The following is a 23,880-nucleotide window of genomic DNA, read 5'->3' as shown; positions in this document are numbered from 1 at the left end:
GAAAAAATGGGTTCCGACCTGTAAAAAGTGAATTGAACAGTCGTCCAGGCCAGAATTACAGCTCGGAAATTCGGGTATCATTCAGAGCTCCGGTTTCTCCGAGTTGACGTCACAGCCACATCAAAATGGCTACTTGCATCGTTAATGATAATCACAGAATTATTATAAAGACGTTTGTTGACGTTTTAACACACAAGTTGAGTTCTTAATTATGTAAGGTTAACGTTTCATATGTGTTTGTATCATCTGTGTTTCGCTCTGTGTGAAATTCAGCATTCAGCATGTTCGGTTAGCATTGTTCACTAGTAGGTAGCTACCATGCTAACGCGGGTTGCTATAGCAACAGTTTGGGCTTTCCCCCCGAGCGGGAGGTGCAGCGTGAACGCAAATCTGTCCAGGGCGGAGGTTCCGTGTTGAAACCTCCGGCGGGCCGAGTTGTCATGAATGCTAACATTTGTTGATATATAATCATGACCAAATATATTGATTGCCTTACCTTGAATTCTGTTTGTAAATGCCATGCTTCTGAATAATGGTGTCTATAGTCTGTCTGGCTAAAGCCTTTGAAAAGATTGTATACAATACAAATACAGAGGTTTTTGTTTGCTTTATTGAAAAACACACAAGATCTACATAAACATGTGTAGTACACAGGAGAACTGAATTATTAGTGCCAAACATGGCAAACATTGCTTAACTGTACTGCACAATGAGCATGTGAACAAAATCAGAATTAGTAAGATTTTAACTCCTGGAGCTGTGAGCAAAAACAGAGTAGTTCAACTTAGTCTGTGTGGAATGTGTTGCATATTGTTCATATTTGTGTTTGTGTGCAAGTGGCTTGCGAGACTATCATTTTGGAATCAGAAGTTGTTTACTCCATCTTTTCTCCAATTCAATGTTTGCCTGGTCTATTTCCACTGTTTGGTTGTTTTATATATGTTCTGGTGATGAACACCTCCAGGCAAAGTTTGGGCACAATTGCTTGGATCTCGTTATCCAATCTTCATAATCCAAACATTGTTTGTTAGTGTAGCTTTATTTAAAAACAAAAATCAATTGCACACTCAATATCTGATTGTTTCAACTTACGAATTAGTCAAAAATTAAATAAAATAGTGATTATCATGTCACTTGCAAGTAAGTGCTTAGCCTTGGTTGATCCATCTATGTTTGAAACACCAAGAAACAGCGTTTATCTGTCGTTGATCTGTTTCTGAACAAAACAAGACACAGAAACATTCTGCTGCTGGCACAGAAATAGTGCCTCTTGTGTCCCAAATATATTATGGACCTTTCATTGTTTTTGCAATCTGCTTTGGTACATATTTTAAAAAGGGGTGAAACAAAACACATACCAATTATCAACTGGTCAATTTGGAAGGGTGGAGCATTAAAGGATGGCTTTACCGGTAATCAACCCACTTTGTATCATATATAATCTAGGTAATATAAGCACATGGGCAGTGTTTTGCCTTCTCTCTCCGTTTACCTTCTCTCTCTCTTTGTGACGCGTAACCCGTCACAAAGGAGCGCTTCGGCCGAGGAGGAAATGGGAGATCTCCGTGAGGAAAACACAGAGAGAGGGTAAACACTGCCCATGTGCTTATATTACAGAGATTATTAATGATACAAAGTGGGTTGATTGCCAGTAAAGCCATCCTTTAAGTAGCAAACTAGCTCCATTTACATGAGTACTCACAGTTGACCATTGCAACGGCGAGCTCTGGAATGTGTCGGAGCAGCACCTGAAACTCTCTAACTCTCTAACGTGAACACGTTAATGCCAAAGTCCTCGGTCAACACGCTGTGACATCAATCAGTTTGATTCAGTCTGCAATGGCCTCTCCAGCAAAAAGAAAATGTGTTATTAAGGCTATGGAATGTTTTACGGTAGGAGAATGTGATGAACACTGGGGAAAGAGGAATACATTCCACATGACCTGAGTTTATTAATGTGGGTGGTGGGGGAGATAAAACAAGGCAATGCGTGAGTTGTGTGCTTTATAACTGGCTATTTGGTCATTGGATAGAACGGCTGTCGTTTTGCATTTTGTCTTGAGCTTACCAGGTTTTTAATAGTGACCTGACCAGAAATGCAGATCTAGATCTTGGCTTGTATGCCTGTCGGGTGGAGATTACACTTATGTGACTGTTGGTTTCACATGGCCAGTGTGCCACAAGACAAGTACTTAAAAAAACAAAAACAAATAAGAAACAAGTAGGCCATGGCCAATACCATGTTGAGCCAGGTCTTACCAAGTGCAAACATTGTGGGTAATATGGAGCACTGTAAGATACACCCCATAAGGTTTGCAATATAAACAGGCATGACATTACTTTTTTGTCACTGTGAAAAAGCTTATCTGTACTTGAGATATTAGCTCGCTGAACACTGAACAGCTAAATAAGCTTGTTAGATAAAACAATTAGAAGAATGTGTTTTTCTGATACCCCGTTGTTCTCATGGAATTTCTGTGTTTCTTTTTTTTACGTTCTCGTGATAAAACTGCTGGCTACAGAACACAATACTTTGAGCAGTCACTTCTATGTTTTGCAAAAAAGAAAAGAAAAGCAAAGCTATTTCTGTTATGTGTTGGAGGTGTCGTCACGATGCAGAGAAGACAAGAGGTTAGTGATGGGGCAAAGGGAGGCCGCTCCCAAGGACAGCAGTGTCTCAAGTCTAAACGACTACCAAACAATCGAGTTTCCTTGACGACACACGGCACAAACACTGGGATCAGAATTCATTTTTGGGCCAAGCAGAAAGGCTGGTCCTGCAGGATGCTGGTCCCATATCCGCCCATGTGTTGTTTATTTCCACAAATCATATCTCAACTTTGTCATTTATAGACCTTGGGCACTCCCTGCTGGCTAACATTAGGGTTAACGGATGTGCAAGGGTATTGTTTTTTTTTTTCCAACACCATGCCACCTGACCAGGTAAAACGCTGCATCTCTAAGTGTTTTGGTCATGTACTGTTATACCTGAGGACTAACTGGTGAGGAGTACGTGTGCAGATCCATCTGTCCCCATGTCTGTGCTTCTATCTGAGTCTAGGCTTGTGTTGGCGCTCAGGCTGTCTGTGCTGCTGTTGTCTGTGAGTGTGCGTGTGTCTGTGTCTGCGCTCCAGTCAGCGGAGGGCTGAGAGGCAGGCAGAGTCGGGGTCACCTGAGGCCCCGGGCAGGACGAGGGCGAGACGGAAGAGAACAGGGAGGAGCAGAGGAGTTTGACGGGACAGAAGGCGGAGCCTCTGGGAATGAAGTTCACCTTGTTTTTGTCTGGGCACGAGAAGAGGGGGAAGCCTTTTGATTTGCCAGACCTGAAGGCAAAAGAAGTTGAGCTCATTATTTGCTTTCGCTATTTTCTATTTGTACAGCTGTACGGCTTTAATGCAACCTGCTGTTCTGATGCTGTCATTCTGCCCTCATCCCTGTCACTCACAATGCAAATACTTTTGTACTGGTTTGGCAGGATCTCAAAGTTTGTGAGGCGGTATTGTTTTTCTTTTTAATGATCACATATGTCAATCAGTCATCTCAATTCTTGCTTTGCACAGATACAATTGTCAAGTAGAAAATAGCCATACACATTTAAAAACACAAGCAGAACTTTAAGTGTTAGAACAAAATACTTACACCATCTCCTCAAACACTTTGACCCTCTCGCAGCCCTCCGGAGGCTCCCGTTTGAACATGTAGCTGTTGTTAGGTTTGGGAGAAGTGGCAAACTTGGGGAGAGGAGAGCTGCACACGCTGTCTGGAAGTACAGTACAGAATGTTAGACATGTCTGCAATTTGTCTTAGGTATGATCAGGAAAACAAAGGAAACAGGCAAGAATCACAATGGAAATAAGAATTTTTGTTTAACCATTGATCATTTTCATGTACTGTAAGTAGCATGTTTTTAAAAATTGTCTCATAATTTACACCAAACTAAAATATGGACCAGAAGTCACCACTCCACAGAACAGTGAAATTAGTTTAAAAAAAATCAGTACTTTTTAAGACCACAAATCATGTTCAAGTTAATTTACTGATTTACTGTCCTTTATCACAAGCAGCATGTCTCAAAAGACTGCAGCAGAGAAATAGCCTAACTAGATCTAACTGATCAACAGAATGAACCATACAGTAGAACAGAATGATATAGGACAAACATCAGGAAAAGATACCAAATTACAATGCATCAGAGAGAGAGAGAGAGAGAGAGAGAGAGAGAGAGAGAGAGAGAGAGAGAGAGAGAGAGAGAGAGAGAGAGAGAAAAAGAAAGAAAGAGAGAGAGAGAGAGAGAGAGAGAGAGAGAGAGAGAAATGCATCACACAGCCTGGAGAGAGAGAGAGAGAGCAATGCATCAAACAGCCTGGACTGCAGTTTTCTCACAACCTACCTTTGTCGACATCCTCTGCGGAGCAGGGGCTTCCATCAGGGGAGTGGAGGTGGTCGGGGCTGCAGGGGCGGGGCGACGGGCTGGAGTCACCGCTGGACGGGGCCTGGGTGTCCGTGTCACGTGTGCCCCCACCATAGTGATGAGGGTTGAAGGGGGCGCGGCGGCCATCCAACACATCCATGGCCTGTGAGGTCAGAGTGTGGAGAGGTCATGCATTACCGCAGACACATTTAGATACCAGAGTGGCAGAGTGGCAGCAAGATTAACTGTCTAATAAATGAAAGGTCACACAGTCGATGTTCAATCCCCACAATAGCAACTGTTTTTGTTTTTGCTTTCAAGTTTTCCAGACTTTTCTCCCATTTTCTCCTCAATTGTACTTGGCCAATTCCCCCCTGCTGTCCCGGTCGTTGCTCCACGCCCTCTGCCGATCTGGGGAGAGTTGTAGACTAGCACAATGCTTCCTCCGATACATGTGCAGTCGCCAGCTGCTTCTTTCACCGGTAGGACGTACTACGTGAGAGGATCACACTATTCCCCCTAGATCCTCTCCCCCCAAACAGGCGCCCTGACCGACGATAGTGCACCTTGTGTAAGATACTGAACAGCTCCCTGGTCACTAGCTGGATGTCACTCAAGGCTAGGGTTGGGTACTGAAAGCGCGCACCGCTTTGGTACCGGACCTGACCTTTTACAGGGCATAACACATAACATTATCGTTTGAAATCCTCTTTAAATAAATAAAAATCTTGTTTTAAATCCGCTTTAAATTTGATAAAGTGCAGATTCATGCACCGGTACGGTTTTAAAAGTATAATTTTAGCACTGGTACCGGAAAAATACGAATCAATAGCCATCCCTACTCGAGGCAAGAGCATAGAATCAATAGCATCCCTACTGGAGGCAAGAGCATCTATGAATCAATAGCATCCCTACTGGAGGCAAGAGCATAGAATCAATAGCATCCCTACTGGAGGCAAGAGCATAGAATCAATAGCATCCCTACTGGAGGCAAGAGCATAGAATCAATAGCATCCCTACTCGAGGCAAGAGCATAGAATCAATAGCATCCCTACTGGAGGCAAGAGCATAGAATCAATAGCCATCCCTACTGGAGGCAAGAGCATAGAATCAATAGCCATCCCTACTGGAGGCAAGAGCATAGAATCAATAGCCATCCCTACTGGAGGCAAGAGCATAGAATCAATAGCCATCCCTACTGGAGGCAAGAGCATAGAATCAATAGCATCCCTACTGGAGGCAAGAGCATAGAATCAATAGCATCCCTACTGGAGGCAAGAGCATCTATGAATGATCTCATAATGTGTTTAAAGGGCAAATGGAGAAGCCAACAGCACAGCAGAACATCTTAACATGATGGAGCAGATGGTCATACTTGATACAAAATGAAGAGTGTGATGTTTGTCAACATTCTGCTTGGGCTTAAGCTACAGCTGATTCTAATGGGAGAGCTGGAAAAAGCCTTGCTGCACTGCTGTGTTGTAAATCTGTAGTGATGTGCGTGTGCATGTGTGTGTGTGTGTGTGTGTGTGTGTGTTTCTCTGAGAGCCGCTTTACAGACCTGCCAAGGTTTACTGCCCACATCAGAGAAGATGTACAGGTCTCTTCGCCTCTCAGTGATATAATTGGGTGTGAGTGAGAATATATGTGTTTGACTGTATGGTGCAGCATGCTGCACGTGACTTTACAAGCCTGAGTGTGTGTGTGTGTAGACATTTATATTTATATCAGACCAACCATTTTAAATCCAACTGCAGCACCAGATGAGTAGGCTTTACTGCAGAATAGGGCTGGGCAATATATCGATATTAGGGATGCACACAATTAATCAAAGATCGATTACTCGCTCGTTAAGGATTTACTCGAACATGTGAAAATGTACTCGATCAAAACAACAAAAATCAATGTGCATTCTGTCAGTAGAACGGTGTTTTCAAATCATTTTTCAATGATCCTCCAGAGGGCGCAATGATATCACTGTAACATACTGTTCAGTGTGTATGCGAGGCTCTGTGTATGTCCCCTCGAGAGTTGCCGTAGAACAGGATGTGTGTGGAGAAGGAGAGTGACGCTTCCGTTGTTGACGAACGTACTAGCCGTCTGAGAATAAATGTGGAAGCGTGTTATAACGTTACAGCCTGAATCTCTCATTTATTGTTTTATTAATAAAGTGTAATAGGCGGACCCGAACACTCGGCTACATCACTATAGCCCTTTTCAGACAAGTCATTAGATGCTCTATCACTTGAACAGTGTTCATTCTGATATAGTCTCTTAGAACAGACGAGTTGGCTTCCGCAATTTTCAAATGCTTCCGCCATACCGTCTGTACTTCGTGGGGGAGAATCATGCACCAACCGGAATGGGAAGTAGAAAGGCGGGTCTTCCGCTCATTAGTCCAATCAGAATCCAATATGCCGCATTTTTCGTGGACACACGTGTCGTGATTGGTCGGATTCCGTCTAACTTCTTTCCTGTCTGAAGGTTTTTTTCCCAACTTCCTTGTGCATGTTCTGGGGGTGTAATGTACAGACTGTGTATAGCTGCATTCGCCGGATGTAGATGAGACAGTCTGTTTTAAGAGACTAATTCTGATAAATTGGCTGGCTCCTCTTCCTCAAACCTGGAGCAACCCACCATCAACTCAACGAATAAGAGGAAAAGTTGCGAAGCACGGCGTGCAGAAAAAATAACCCAATCGATCTGCGGGGTTATAGAAAAAGACATGATGCCTATCTGTGATTCGGTTTAAACCTACAACAACTGGATCCTAGTCTCACCTGGACTCGAGCTGAGCAACTCGGCATCAGCGTTTAAGAGCTGCGACGCACGGCGAGCAGAAAAAATAAACAATCTGCGGTGAGTGAGCACCTGTTGGACCAAGGCAGCGGCCGCGGCGCAGATTCTGGGCAAATGTTGACATGTCTAAAAGTGATGCCTCTATGTTTCATAGCATAGGCTATGCTATGCAATGCTGTGAGAAATATACAATATGTTGCTGCTGTATAAATAAAGGTTTTATTGAGGGAAAAAACGCATTTGGTATTGTTTGGAAAAATGTTGTATTTTTAATTACAATTAATCGATTGATTGATCGTTAACGTTACCAATGATCGATTCCGGAATTTGTGGAAAATGTGCATCCCTAATCGATATTATAATCGATATTGTGGTATGAGATAGATTTTGGATATGGTAATATCGTGATACGGCATATGTCTTTTCCTGGTTGAACAGGCTGCATTACAGTATTCATGTCATGTCCTGAACTTACCAGACTGTTCTAGCTGTTCTATTATTTGCCTTCACCCACTTTATCAGTATACCCACATTACTGATGATTACTTATCAATAGGGCTTTCACGGACTGTCAACTATCAAAACCACTAGTTGACACTGTGCATCGTAGTCCACTAATCGTTCCCCTGTGGTTTTAGCAAAAAACAATATAAATAAATAGATTATTTAACATAGATTTGTTTCAACAATAATTTTCTACATGATGCCATTTGTATTTAGAGATGGAAAGACTGGTGTCTATGTTGTTGTGCAGTCAAACAGTGGCTATCTCCAGCTCAGACAAGCTGCTGGGGTTTAGCAGCTCTTTAGTAAACAGCCTCTCAGAGCCAATCAGGACTCTGCTCTTTCATATACCCCCGCGTTAGCCAATCAGGACTCTGCTCTTTCATATACCCCTGCGTTGCTCCTACATTAGTTAACCCTTTACTCACTTTTTTTTAGACCTCTTTGATAAGAATTTATCATTTGCATTGGGTGAAAAAAATATGCTATATCTCCCATGACTATTCAAATACCTTTTCGGAGTAGTCGACTACTAAAATGCAGGAGTCGTCGTGAATGCCTGCCTACTACTTATCAAAAAGCTCATTGTGGGCAATGTGGGGGGCACACAAATCAAGAAAAACGTGCGTCCTCGGCTGTGGCGATGACGCTGTGTATCAGCTGAATATCAGACAGCAGCAGTGCTGTGACACACAGCAGGCAACACTGTGTACATACATCTGCTGATGCCTCTGGACACGTCATCAGTAATGTTCCTGGGATCAACGGGTGTTTCGGGTCTTTCAACATTATACACCCTCCTCCAGGTGACCCAGCCGGGGGTAAACCCCGGCTCGTGTCCAGATGGCTAGCTAGCTACCATGACTCCAAGGTTCTCCTCTCTTGAGCCACAGCCATCTTGAGGCCCTCTCTGCCGCTTCGGTGGTACTGCGGATGGCTCTCCTCTTTCTCTCTCCCTTGATCCCTAAACTACTGAAGGCTCTGGCCAAAGAGCAGGCTGCAGCCCACTTCCACTGGGAGGCACCTCGCCCTCCATCCAGCTTGCTGACAGTCGCTGACCAGTCCCGCATACTTGGAGAGCTTCCTCTAAAAGGCTTCTTCCAGGCGGCCTTCCCACGACTGTCAATTCCAGCAGCACGGCTTGTTTGGTGGACTCGGACACAAGGACGATGTCTGGTCGCAGGGTGGTGACTGCAATGTGGCTGGGGAACTTCAGCTGCTGTTCAAGGTCCACCAACAACTGCCAGTCTCTGGCAGAGGTCAGGATGCCTGCAGATGTTCTTCTGGCAGGGGTTGCCTGCTCCCCAGCTCTGACAAAGGCGATGGTTTTCTTGGAGGGACGGAACTGTTTTGCCCACACAAGTCCAGTGCTGATAGCTTCAGCGATGGTCTTCAGGACTTGGTCATGCCTCCACCGGTACCGTCCATCTCCAAGTGCCCTCGTGCAGCAGCTGAGGATGTGCTCTAGGGTTCCTCGCTTGGAGCACAATGGGCATGCTGGTGTCTCTGCTATGCCCCATGTGTGCAGGTTTGACGGGCTTGGAAGCACGTCATACATTGCCTGGATGAGGAATTTGATGCGATGAGGTTCGGCTTTCCAGAGCTCCGTCCAGGTCACTTTCCTCTCAATCGCGTTCTCCCATCTTGTCCAAGCCCCGTTGCCTCATTCCCACTGCCTTGCAGGATCTTGACTCCTCCACTGCTGCTCTCACCTCCTCCCGCACAAGACGTCGCCTCTCCGTCCCCCTGGTGTTCAATTGGGGAGTTGGGAAGGATCCTAGCCCAGCTCGGCCTCGTGTGACCACTCCCACTAGGCACCTGTGCCGCAGCCTTGCCTCCGCCTCTTGAACTGCGTCCTCCGCCCTCCACTTCCTGCCAGTCCTCACTTGGATTCCAGCGTTGGCCACCTTCGGGTCACTTGAGTCTCTGTACTGCACCACTTCTCTAGCTCTTGTTACCTTGAATTCCTCCTCCAAGGATTTGAAGGGCAGCTGCAGTTTGTTGTTGCGCCCGTAGAGAGCGATGCTGCTCAGGCTCCTTGGTAACCCAAGCCATCTCCGGAGGTGGTTGCTCACCTTCCTCTCTAAAGTCTCAACTGTAGAAATTGGGACGGCGTAGACGAGGAGGGGCCACAGGATCCTGGGAAGAATGCCGTGCTGGTAGACCCAGGTTTTGAACAGTCACACTACAGTCACACTACAGCCAAACAAGAGGAACAAAGCTCTGTGTCTCACTGTCTGTTTACAACACAAGCTGTCAGCTCTGTGTCTCACTGTCTGTTTACAACACAAGCTGTCAGCTCCGTGTCTCACTGTCTGTTTACAACACGAGCTGTCAGCTCTGTGTCTCACTGTCTGTTTACAACACAAGCTGTCAGCTCCGTGTCTCACTGTCTGTTTACAACACGAGCTGTCAGCTCTGTGTCTCACTGTCTGTTTACAACACAAGCTGTCAGCTCCGTGTCTCACTGTCTGTTTACAACACAAGCTGTCAGCTCCGTGTCTCACTGTCTGTTTACAACACAAGCTGTCAGCTCTGGGTCTCACTGTCTGTTTACAACACAAGCTGTCAGCTCCGTGTCTCACTGTCTGTTTACAACACAAGCTGTCAGCTCTGTGTCTCACTGTCTGTTTACAACACAAGCTGTCAGCTCTGTGTCTCACTGTCTGTTTACAACACAAGCTGTCAGCTCCGTGTCTCACTGTCTGTTTACAACACGAGCTGTCAGCTCTGTGTCTCACTGTCTGTTTACAACACGAGCTGTCAGCTCCGTGTCTCACTGTCTGTTTACAACACAAGCTGTCAGCTCCGTGTCTCACTGTCTGTTTACAACACAAGCTGTCAGCTCCGTGTCTCACTGTCTGTTTACAACACAAGCTGTCAGCTCCGTGTCTCACTGTCTGTTTACAACACAAGCTGTCAGCTCCGTGTCTCACTGTCTGTTTACAACACGAGCTGTCAGCTCTGTGTCTCACTGTCTGTTTACAACACAAGCTGTCAGCTCTGTGTCTCACTGTCTGTTTACAACACAAGCTGTCAGCTCCGTGTCTCACTGTCTGTTTACAACACGAGCTGTCAGCTCCGTGTCTCACTGTCTGTTTACAACACGAGCTGTCAGCTCTGTGTCTCACTGTCTGTTTACAACACAAGCTGTCAGCTCTGTGTCTCACTGTCTGTTTACAACACAAGCTGTCAGCTCCGTGTCTCACTGTCTGTTTACAACACGAGCTGTCAGCTCTGTGTCTCACTGTCTGTTTACAACACAAGCTGTCAGCTCTGTGTCTCACTGTCTGTTTACAACACAAGCTGTCAGCTCCGTGTCTCACTGTCTGTTTACAACACGAGCTGTCAGCTCTGTGTCTCACTGTCTGTTTACAACACAAGCTGTCAGCTCTGTGTCTCACTGTCTGTTTACAACACGAGCTGTCAGCTCTGTGTCTCACTGTCTGTTTACAACACAAGCTGTCAGCTCTGTGTCTCACTGTCTGTTTACAACACAAGCTGTCAGCTCTGTGTCTCACTGTCTGTTTACAACACGAGCTGTCAGCTCTGTGTCTCACTGTCTGTTTACAACACGAGCTGTCAGCTCTGTGTCTCACTGTCTGTTTACAACACGAGCTGTCAGCTCTGTGTCTCACTGTCTGTTTACAACACAAGCTGTCAGCTCTGTGTCTCACTGTCTGTTTACAACACAAGCTGTCAGCTCTGTGTCTCACTGTCTGTTTACAACACAAGCTGTCAGCTCTGTGTCTCACTGTCTGTTTACAACACGAGCTGTCAGCTCTGTGTCTCACTGTCTGTTTACAACACAAGCTGTCAGCTCTGTGTCTCACTGTCTGTTTACAACACAAGCTGTCAGCTCTGTGTCTCACTGTCTGTTTACAACACAAGCTGTCAGCTCTGTGTCTCACTGTCTGTTTACAACACGAGCTGTCAGCTCCGTGTCTCACTGTCTGTGGCTGTTGCTGGCAAGGTTTGAAGGCAAGGTGCGTTTGTTTGTCGCACGACGTGTGCCGGTGGTGTTTTCCGTGTTAAGCACAGTGTTGGCCCGAAGGACCCCCGCCCAGCCAGGAAACTAGAGAGGCTGTCTCACCAAGCTACACCTCACCTTAGCTGGCTGTGCATGTGGACAGAGAAAGAGAGAGGGGTGGAGGAGAGGGGTTAAGCATTTGAATGCTGACATGGCAATGATTGAAGTTTCGAAGCTTTGATTTTTTGGAGTCAGCCCTAACCAATAGTTATCTCTACAATATTGTCACAATATCGATAGAGGTATTTGGTGAAGTACAGTCTTGTTTATAGTGAAGAGACAACACAGTCTTGCTTGTTTTATATTAATAAAAAGTGTCTCACATCTCACATGTGGCTTCGACTTACAACTGAACTTTGTAGAAAAAACAGATGTATATCGTGTATCACCATTCAGCCTAAAATTACAGTGATGTGATTTTTTCCCCAGCCCTACTGCAGAAGGTGTGTGAGGTAACTGATATTCAAATCAAGTCTAAATATTATGTCACTCATTGTCTTGTCCTTGGTGGCATACCCCCACCCATCTGCTACACCATGCAGGTTATTAAAACAAACTCTGGGGATTATTTGCAAATAGTACTTGAGCCAGGTGTGGTGTGTATGCACGTCCCTACCTGTATCCCCTGCTCCCAGTCCTCTCGGATAAACACATTCTCTAGCTCATGGTTGATGCCCTCCACACTGCTGGGCACTCTGGATATGAGGGACTTTGGCACGGGGACTGAAGAAGTCACTTTGGACTGGAAAGACACATACAACCATGGGTTTAAAAAATCAAATCCCTCAAAAAGATTTGTGTTATACATTCATCAAAATCACACACAAATGAGATACCAAACAAAACACACCCGCGGACACAACTGCGTAATCAAAATGCATGATGTTGCATTATGTCTCGGGCTCTTGTTGTGATGCTAAGATATGCTGGAGGGACTGTATTAAACTGTCGCTGATCCAGTTTCATGAGATATTTCACAGGTGGAGCGCCTTGCAGTTTAAATGCGTGTTACTGAAGTAGGATTAAATGTCATAAGGGGGAAACAACATGATTGTGATCTACCACAGGGGAGTATAGCACAGAGCCTATCATTGTTTATGTTCATTTTCCCACAGTGGTTGCTGGGCATCTGTTAATGAATGAACCACAAACAGGGAGAGAAGCGGGCATGCCCAGACACATTCCCTCCCCTTTCCTTCCTTCTGACACCACTGGTCACAATCATGGGGACTCATTAACCAGAGCTCCTCAAATCAAATGCAGCACAACATCAAATATAAATATGAAAACCCCTCAAATGGTCCCACTACAATTTGTACCATCTTTAGATGTATTTATAAACCAATACGATTGACAACTAATGTAATAAAAAACAGACCCCTGGTAACCTTATCCTTAAAGCAGCTATGATCAAGATTTTCGATTGTTATTAAACAGTCTAAATGTAATATTGATGCATCACATCTTACCTATAATAGTAGCTGAGACCAAAGCCGTGTGAATCGGAGATAGCTCTCTTGATGATTATAGAGTCTGTGTCTGTCTTCCGGCGGGCGGATAGACCAGGAAGTGAAACGACGGATAGACCAGGAAGTGAAACTAAACGCTAGCTGCGCTAGCTTACGCTAGCTGCCTGCCTTCAACCGTTTCGCTCTGCCTAGCAACAGACCATAAACAAGGAGAACGCCATGCTCGCTACAGTACATCCAGGGGCTTGCTACTCTCGCGAACATCTCTCGTTATATTCTAACAGTTTGTTTCATTTCACTTCCTGATCTGCCCCGGCCGCAGACAGACTAATCATCAAGACAACACTGGCCGATTCACATGGCGTTCAAGCAAGACTACTCGGCGTTGGTCTCGTCTACTATTAGAGGTAAGATGTGAGGCATCGATATTAAATTTAGACTGTTTAATAACAATCGAAAATCTTGCTCCTAGCTGCTTTAAGACAAAGTAATCTAGAGAATAACCTTGCTAAACCCCCGATATTCATATTCAGTTACATTATCTCCTGCAGCTGTGATATGGTTTGGTTATGTTCTGTTTCATGTCTGGTTTGTGCAGTGTGCTTGGCTGGTGCTGTATGCCACCTTATCATATCGCCATTGTTATGGGAAGATCTTGCATCGCCAAAGTTTCCAGCGGCAGGGATGCAAACTCATGGAGACTAAAGGGGGCAGATACCAGGGCAGACTCAGAAACTACTCACAAGTCATTCACTTAAAGGAGAATTTAACTGAAAAACAACGCTAATTTATCAGAAAAACTGTAAACGGTTTTGCAATCATTCATCTAGTTTGACAGTTATTGAGAGTTTATTTGAGTTAAGTTGTGGACCAGTGATGTGCAAAATAAACCATTGTTGTTTTTCGGTGAAGTTATCCTTAAGTGCCCTAATCTAAGATCAAAAAGGTGACTACGGTAGTTTGCATCCCTGCAACTGAAATCAGCATGTGGATCACTCCCATTTGGCAAAAATCCAGATGGTCTGATAGGATGGGGAAGTGGAGAACTCACCTGAGGTTGGCATGCAAGGCTGTGTTGCAGTGAGCTCTGCTCCCTGTCTTTGCCCTGTCGGCTGACCTGTTTGCTGCGCTGCAGCTGCAGTCTCAGTTTAGCAATCTGCTGGAAGAAAAGCCAAACAACAACTCACAATACTGTGGCATGAGGGCAATGCTTCTGTCAATATATGCATTTTTTTTTCAATAATATTTTTATTCAATTTTTGAATTTTGCAAGACAAGACAACGACAAAAACAAAAAAGACAGGGCAGCTCAGACACTTCACAAGTTAGCAAAAACATAGATGTGGACAACAGTAAAGGAAAGGATGGACAAATGAATGAGAATACAATAAAATAAATTAAATTAAATTAGATGTACAAGGCAAAAAGGCAAGAATCAGGTGGCAATATCACTTCGGTTGAGGTATCCAATAGTCAGTGTCTCTGCTAGGTTAGGGTCAATATAATTCAAATAAGGCTCCCATACTTTATAAAAGACATCGGTTGTTGAGTGCAGCATACATGTCATGCATAAGCTGCATAATTATCTGGTGCCAGTTCCTCTTTGTTGGAGGTTTGTCTTTAATCCAAAATAAAATAATATTTTTTCTAGCAGCAAAAGTTAATAAATTAAATAGCCGTTTGTGATGTTTATAAACGAGTTTCTTATGGGGAAGGCCAAGAATAAGGCTGACAGGGTCCGGGTCCAACTCCACACCAAAAATGACACTCAACTGCTGCACTATGTCTGACCAGTATCGTTCTATCTTAGGACATGACCATATGCAGTGAGAGTAATCTCCCACCTCTATCTTACAATATATGCATTTTAACTTTAGGAGAAGAACTAATCCATTGGAGTGAACTACATTTCCCCCCCCCAGTGAAATTAATTTAGCCAAGAGGCAAAAAGCATTGTTAGCTCAAATGTGATTATTGTTATTATGATTGGATGAGATCAGTACCCTATACTACGAAGCTATCTTAACAGACCCGCGATCTGTCACTTTGATCTGGTTTGACTGAACAGGATCAAAGCTATCTAGTTTAACGATACTACGACGCTGGTTTTCTACTCGATAACTGAAGCTGGATTTATCTGGGATCTGCCTGTGCACGCGCACGTTTTTCGCTCGTGCACAGGCGCGCGTCCACGCGAAAGAGGTGCGCTAGTCAATCACATTATGAACAGCTGAGTTGATCCACGCCCACACCCATTTCCACACCCATTTCCTCGTTCAATGAAAGCGCAGTGTGATCAGAGTTTTAGCGGATATTTAATGTAGCCTATGGCAGAATGAAAATCTGCGTTGGATATAGTCTGCTGAAGGACTGCTAAAGCTGGCGCTTGTATTCACATCAGTCATTTGATTTACTTCGATCAGCGATTTCTGTCTCCTACAGCAGCTTTTTGCGAGTGTAAATGTAAATGTGTAATCTCAGTCTATAAATTTCCACAATCTGTAAGCCTATTTAGACCATAGATTTAGAAACGCATGCTCAATGAATAATGATCTCTATCACTCATTATGTGTGTGGTTGCACTGATCGAATAATTCATATATAAAACTAGAACGACCGCAACGCGGACTTATGCCTCCGCCATTAGTTCATTCTTGAGTCCAAGTGGATGTTGGAGCCAAATTGGAAGAAATTGCATCAAGGCGTTTCTGTGCAGAATTGGATATTTGAGCCAAATGTGAAGAAATTTAGTCAATGTGTTACTGAGATATGGCGTTACTGAGCTTGAAAATGGCATTTGTTAGGTCACTGTGACCTTGACCTTTGACCTTTGATAACCAAAATGGAATCAGTTCATCCTTGAGCCTAAGTGAATGTTTAAGGCGAATCTGATGAAATTCCGTCCAGGCGTTCCTCAGATATCGCGTTAACAAGCTTGAAAATGGCGTTCGAGAGGTCACAGTGACCTTGACCTTTGACCTTTGACCACCAAAATCTAATCAGATCATCCTTGAGCCTAAGTGAATGTTTCAGGCGAATCTGATGAAATTCCGTCCAGGCGTTCCTCAGATATCGCGTTAACAAGCTTGAAAATGGCGTTCGAGAGGTCACAGTGACCTTGACCTTTGACTACCAAAATCTAATCAGATCATCCTTGAGCCTAAGTGAATGTTTAAGGCGAATCTGATGAAATTCCGTCCAGGCGTTCCTCAGATATCGCGTTAACAAGCTTGAAAATGGCGTTGGAGAGGTCACAGTGACCTTGACCTTTGACCTTTGACCACCAAAATCTAATCAGATCATCCTTGAGCCTAAGTGAATGTTTAAGGCGAATCTGATGAAATTCCGTCCAGGCGTTCCTCAGATATCGCGTTAACAAGCTTGAAAATGGCGTTCGAGAGGTCACAGTGACCTTGACCTTTGACCTTTGACCACCAAAATCTAATCAGATCATCCTTGAGCCTAAGTGAATGTTTAAGGCGAATCTGATGAAATTCCATCTAGGCGTTCCTCAGATATCGCGTTAACAAGCTTGAAAATGGCGTTCGAGAGGTCACAGTGACCTTGACCTTTGACCTTTGACCAGGGTTGGGGAGTAACGGATTACATGTAACGCCGTTACGTAATCTGATTACAAAAAAACGGTAACTGTAATCTGTCACAGTTAGGCATGGGTCGATTTCCGGTTTTACCGGTTCGGTTCGGTATACGAGCCCAAACCGGTTTGATCACGTGCAAACCGAAAAAACCTAAAAAAATAAATAAAAAAAAAAGTTTTTTTTTTTTTTTTTTTTTGCCAGTCCATTCTGATTGCACTATTGTTCGTATTAGCCTCTTCTCAAGTTGCACTAGTAGGCAAAAGTCTTATTTTGTTTATTATGTTGATGTTTGAAGAAAAGTTAAGCTGAATAGTTATGAGAAATAAAAACAGTGTGTTGTTACAGTTAAAAGGTTCTGCTTATTTGTATTCAGTGTTCGTGCTGGTTGGCAGCATACCAGCTTAGAGGTGCATTATCGCCACCAACTGCAGCCGCTTTGATACGTTTTTTTGGGGAATATCGAACCGGTTTCAAAATGTTCAAACCGACCCATGCCTAGGCCCTATATTGTGTGAATTTGTGAGTTTTGAAGTTTATAAGGCAGCTCAGCTGTAAGCCAATCCATTCTGATTGCACTGCTTGTGTTTTTATTAGCCTTTTTCTCAAGTTGCACTATAGGCAGAAGTCTTATTTCATTTATTATTTTGATGTTTAGAAGAAAAGTTGAGCTGAATAGTTATGAGAAATAAATACAGGGTGTGTTTGTTACACAGGTGTCCTGCTTCTTTTTATTCAGTATCATTGCTGGTTGACAATACCAGCTTAGAGGTGTATTATCGCTATCAGGTGGACTGAAGTTGCACTACAGACAGTTATGGGCCACACTCGGGAGCCCTGCTTGGGAAAAAAAAAAAAAAAAAAAAAAAATTTAATTAAATTTTTTTTTTTTTTTTTATTAAAAAAAAAAATCGGTATACCGGTTCGATCCGGTTTAGACAGCAATATCGAACCGGTTTTAAAATTTTCAAACCGACCCAGCCCTAGTCACAGTACATTTTAAGATGTGTAATCTAGATTACAGTAACGGGGGTATAGTAACGACGTTACAGGCGGGATTACATTCGCCCTTGCCTCTTCATTCATTTTACAAAATAACAACAAGAAACGGTGTAGCCTGGTGCCAGTGACTGACTGTGACGAGGACGAGCGAGGCGGAGCAACAGCACTTTTATGTTCGCTCAGTCAGTGTTTAGACAGATCAAGCGCCTTCCACATGGATTCTACTGAAAATAGGCGCTTGTGTGTGGGGCTGTCAGCTACGAGCTGCCAGGCAGTGGCCTGGCTTCGCCGGCGGAGGCATAATAATGATATCCTACTAATATAAAAGAGAAAACTGCTGAACTGAATTGAGACGATGCGGGCATAGTTTTCATTGATAAAAACTAGCCTATTTTTGCTCATATATTGGCATACAGCCTACACTCAGGACACAGTTCCAGCTGAAACATGCAAGAGTAGCCTGCATATTTAGTATTGGGGCTATCCCATATTTATCCCATATCTATATTATATGTATAGGCTTTTCTGGCATGTAGGAGAATATCACCCTCACTCCATTTGAGGCTCCGTTTATGATATGCGCTGCGGTGATTAATAGTGATCATATTTCTCCACGCATCGTTGAGCTGTTAAGACATAAAGTGGTAAGTAGGCTTAATTTAATTATGTAGCCTACAGAGCCACGAATGTTTTTCTTGTTCTATTCTCAGTTGACTGCAATCTATTTTTCATAATGGCGATCTTATATGAATGGTGAGTGACTCCAGAGAGCCGATTATATGGGTCTGTCATGGATTTTGATCTTATCCTCTGAAGCTAACCTGGTCGGGACCAGGTTAGCTTTGCAGCGTGAGTTGCCATGGTGATTGAACTAGGTTAGAAGTTAACTTGCTTTGTAGTACGGCTAAACCAGGTTCAAACTCAAACTTACTCGGATAAGGCATTAATCTAGCTACGTAGTACAGGCCCCTGCAGCGTAGTGTTTGATTGAATACTGTAATTAATGTATGAATAATAATTATTCCTGCTCTAGCCAGCACCTGAGAAAGGTGCACTTACAAACCTGTCAGTGGTTTTGTCAAATTCAGATATTTTTGCTGTATTGCTTCGTCACCATTTTAGGATCTGTTTAATTGTTACTATGTTTTCTAATGTATTTTATTATGCTGCTGACACCACCCCAATTTTGTTCCTGGGGATGAATAAAGGACAACTGTCTGTTTATCTATTGGTCTATTTCACAAGATTACGCTGACTCCACTCCAATGTTGTTGCATTTGTGACTGATGATGAAATATAGGTCAATGGGTGCTTCTGTGTCTGACGGCCTGACCAAATACCAGGTGAAAAAAACAAGATGGCCTTTGTAAGCATAACACAGGCAGTTGTACTATGCAGACAAAGGTGTGGTCTTTGATGCCGATCTTGTAATCCTGGCAACACAGTCAACAAAGAGACTAGCTCTTTACATAGGATGTCCTCCCACACGTAAACCGCAGAGGTTAGAGAAGTCGAGTGCAGTTGGCCTACATTCACTGAGCCTTGAGCGACCGCAGCGGTCTATAATGACAAGTCCTACATTCACTGAGCCTTGAGCGACCGCAGCAGTCTATAATGACAAGTCCTACATTCACTGAGCCTTGAGCGACCGCAGCAGTCTATAATGACAAGTCCTACATTCACTGAGCCTTGAGCGACCGCAGCAGTCTATAATGACAAGTCCTACATTCACTGAGCCTTGAGCGACCGCAGCAGTCTATAATGACAAGTCCTACATTCACTGAGCCTTGAGCGACCGCAGCGGTCTATAATGACAAGTCCTACATTCACTGAGCCTTGAGCGACCGCAGCAGTCTATAATGACAAGTCCTACATTCACTGAGCCTTGAGCGACCGCAGCAGTCTATAATGACAAGTCCTACATTCACTGAGCCTTGAGCGACCGCAGCGGTCTATAATGACAAGTCCTACATTCACTGAGCCTTGAGCGACCGCAGCAGTCTATAATGACAAGTCCTACATTCACTGAGCCTTGAGCGACCGCAGCAGTCTATAATGACAAGTCCTACATTCACTGAGCCTTGAGCGACCGCAGCAGTCTATAATGACAAGTCCTACATTCACTGAGCCTTGAGCGACCGCAGCAGTCTATAATGACAAGTCCTACATTCACTGAGCCTTGAGCGACCGCAGCGGTCTATAATGACAAGTCCTACATTCACTGAGCCTTGAGCGACCGCAGCGGTCTATAATGACAAGTCCTACATTCACTGAGCCTTGAGCGACCGCAGCGGTCTATAATGACAAGTCCTACATTCACTGAGCCTTGAGCGACCGCAGCGGTCTATAATGACAAGTCCTACATTCACTGAGCCTTGAGCGACCGCAGCAGTCTATAATGACAAGTCCTACATTCACTGAGCCTTGAGCGACCGCAGCAGTCTATAATGACAAGTCCTACATTCACTGAGCCTTGAGCGACCGCAGCAGTCTATAATGACAAGTCCTACATTCACTGAGCCTTGAGCGACCGCAGCAGTCTATAATGACAAGTCCTACATTCACTGAGCCTTGAGCGACCGCAGCAGTCTATAATGACAAGTCCTACATTCACTGAGCCTTGAGCGACCGCAGCAGTCTATAATGACAAGTCCTACATTCACTGAGCCTTGAGCGACCGCAGCAGTCTATAATGACAAGTCCTACATTCACTGAGCCTTGAGCGACCGCAGCGGTCTATAATGACAAGTCCTACATTCACTGAGCCTTGAGCGACCGCAGCGGTCTATAATGACAAGTCCTACATTCACTGAGCCTTGAGCGACCGCAGCAGTCTATAATGACAAGTCCTACATTCACTGAGCCTTGAGCGACCGCAGCAGTCTATAATGACAAGTCCTACATTCACTGAGCCTTGAGCGACCGCAGCAGTCTATAATGACATGTCCTACATTCACTGAGCCTTGAGCGACCGCAGCAGTCTATAATGACAAGTCCTACATTCACTGAGCCTTGAGCGACCGCAGCGGTCTATAATGACAAGTCCTACATTCACTGAGCCTTGAGCGACCGCAGCGGTCTATAATGACAAGTCCTACATTCACTGAGCCTTGAGCGACCGCAGCGGTCTATAATGACAAGTCCTACATTCACTGAGCCTTGAGCGACCGCAGCAGTCTATAATGACAAGTCCGGGCAATCCCAATGTAATCTCACAAAATGAGAAAGAGAGGTTCTCCTGGCTGAGCTGTGCTATTGATTGTGCAGGCCAGGGTTCCGGGATTGTCTATAGGAGACTTTCTTAAGTAGCAAGGCACTGTCCAAAGCTACAGTTAATACTTAATGTTTTTAATATCTGATTCTAAAGATCAGATTTGATGAGATCATACTGCTGTATGTCCACACACGCAGCCTGAAAATGCCTGTTATATGTCTGTGGCTGTGTTTATTTAAATTGCTGTCTGCATTACGTTCCTCCACTTTCCCTCTCCAGCTCTTTACAATGATTTCATCCAGACTACATGGAGTTGTGGCAGTTTGAAAGAATATCTAATTGCAATTATTTGGACTGATATTGAAATTACGATATGATAGGAAATGATAATTGTTACATAATTATTGTGTTTTTCTTTTCTTTTTTAAGATGATGTTTTGGGACATTTTGCCTTTATTTGATAGGACAGGAAAGGTGGGGAGAAAGAGAGGGGATGACATGTGGCAAAGGACCACACCACACGAAGGACTAAGCCTTTGTGGTGCGCGCTCTACCTGGCGAGCCACCAGAATGCCCCATAATTATCCTCATTTTAATTGAAAAACGTATTTAAATTGATTATGGTGTGATTTTTGCGGGGATCTGTACCAAAGATGTTTTCTTAAGTCTGTAGAATTATGATGTGCAGGCCAGGACATCCCTGCAGCATGACATTATTTAATTTAAAATAGTATTTTGACACACATTTTGCCTTTAACAAACATTGTTAACCCCTCCTGCGATTTGAAAATTGCAGTAGCCCATATTGCGATGTTGATAAAATGTGGATTAATTGTTCAGCCCTAGCACTTCTGTGTCTGGTAGCAATGTGAGCAAAATTGCTTAATGCATCCTACCATGAACCAAAGATGAAGTCACATTTAAATGACAAGTGTAACCACAGCCAATATATATGTCATGGCTAGGTGACACATGGCTAGGTGACACATGGCTAGGTGACACATGGTGAAAGCCTGCAGTCATTTGATGAGTTATTCTTGGAATGGAGTAGTTGTAAAATCAAGTCATTACTTGTGGCTGAATAAATCTAGATTTTTGAAAATGTTAGTTTTGCTTCATGGGATGAAAAAACATGACCATTCAAGTAGGGGTGGGCGATATGCCAAAAATATATTACGATTTTTTTTCAGGCAGGATCACGATCCACGATCTTATCACGATTCTTTTTCATATTGATTTTTAAGACTATTTTGCAAGTTACTGAACAGTACAAGTACAACCAAACTAATTTCAGGGTTCGTATGGTCATGAGAAACCTGGGGAAAGTCATGGAAATTTAAAATACAATTTGTTTTATAAATATTTTCATGTCATTAATTTAGTTAATTAATTTGAGTTTACAATAATTCATATGAAGAAATAATGTTCACAAGCATGCACATGCTCACTCCATCTATCTATTTATCTATCTATCTATCTATCTATCTATCGCTATCGGTTCACTATTATTTAGGCTATATAGTAGGGTTGGGCGATGGGACGAATATATGGGCTATCTACGATTGAGTCCACCGTCGGTTGCTTTTGTTGGGTGATCTTTCATGTGATTGTTGTCATTTTAATTTGCTAGTTTAATGGAGAGAGAGAGAGCTCTGTCTGACATGCGGCTCGGCACGCACACACACACACACACACACACACACACACACACACACACACACACACACACACACACACACACACACACACACACAACAGCGTTGAGGTTTAAGCAGTGAGAGAGGGGGAAACTGAGCAGAAACATGCTCACCTGGGAATACGAGGCAGGATGACAGCAGATTAAGAGCAATGCGTCCTCGCATTTAAAATAACTGAAGCAAATGAAACTCAAACTGTAATGCAGCCATAGATATGATTCAGACACTTGTCCCACTCTATCTGCCTGTCTGTCTCTCTACCCGCATGTTTGTTTAGTGTGCGTGTGTGTCGTAAAGAGGTTTCATTTGCGTTCGTGTCATTTTCATCATTGTAACAAGCAGAGCGTGTGTTTAGGCAACTTTTTATTTTTCCAACTATCGTCCCGGCTCCGTCCCCAAATTCATTTTCATCGTCCCTGACGCTATTTTCAACGTCCCCGGGGTGACGGGAGGTCCTTAGTGTCGAGCCCTGGTTAAGTGTGTATGTGTGTGTGTGTGTGTGTGTGTCAAACCAACTCCCCCTCTAGCCCTGCTCTGCTGCTCGCACTTTGTGAAGTGAAGAGGGGGAGGGGAGGAAAACTTTGGAAGCGTCTTTCAGACATAGAAATGCAACTGATAGAATGTGCACTGCATGTAGCGCGATTCTAACGATCTGTCTGGAAAGGCAGATCGTGGAGCCATTCTAATGGTTAACGATCTAAGATCATCATATCGTTCAAGACAGCCAAGTGCATCTGTTTTTTGGAGTATCTTTCTCTGTGCTGCAGGAGCATCAAGTAGCGTTTTCACAGGCAGGTACATTAAGCGATATCCCGGCTCATACTCCTCACTGTGGTGTCAGCAGGGACAAGCTCACCAGGGAACATTATGGCTGTTACACCCTTGAGACGAAGCTCCTGCACTGTCTCTCAAAAACAACGGGCCACAGGAGATGCAAGGGTGTAGCTGAGTGGGAGAGAGAGGGGGAGAGAGAGTGGGAGGTTAAATTTAGACTGTGGTCTGGGTAGCTGGAGAGCTAATAGCTCCATGTGGTCGGCTGGTTGGCCACCAAGTCAGGCAGATAGACGGGAGTGGAAACCAACCTTCAGCAGCATAATATTTAGGTTGACCTCAGATCCTGACAAATAAAACACATTTTGAGTAAATGGGCTGAACCAC

The 23,880-nt window shown here is 44.0% G+C and overlaps 1 protein-coding gene across 2 annotated transcripts in view; it reads right to left on the bottom strand.

Annotated features, from left to right (window-relative positions):
* Positions 1-592: 592 nt before the first annotated feature.
* glcci1b (glucocorticoid induced 1b) overlaps positions 593-23,880 on the bottom strand; it is a 39,261-nt gene continuing 15,973 nt past the window's right edge. Inside the window, exons 5-9 of one of the 2 annotated variants that reach the window (XM_083636464.1) lie at positions 14,265-14,372; positions 12,361-12,486; positions 4,391-4,574; positions 3,640-3,760; positions 593-3,323 (exon numbers count right to left, since the gene is read on the bottom strand). In XM_083636464.1, coding sequence (XP_083492590.1) covers positions 2,996-3,323; positions 3,640-3,760; positions 4,391-4,574; positions 12,361-12,486; positions 14,265-14,372 — 867 coding nt within the window. In that variant the 3' untranslated portion in view covers positions 593-2,995. The remainder of the gene's footprint in view (positions 3,324-3,639; positions 3,761-4,390; positions 4,575-12,360; positions 12,487-14,264; positions 14,373-23,880) is intronic. The other variant, XM_083636465.1, reaches the window with a different exon arrangement.

The sequence above is a fragment of the Poromitra crassiceps genome (assembly GCF_964638095.1).
Source record: "Poromitra crassiceps genome assembly, chromosome: 1".
NCBI classification, from domain to species: Eukaryota; Metazoa; Chordata; class Actinopteri; order Beryciformes; family Melamphaidae; genus Poromitra; species Poromitra crassiceps.
Note: the sequence above shows the minus strand (reverse complement) of the source record. Positions and strands in the feature narration are given on the sequence as shown.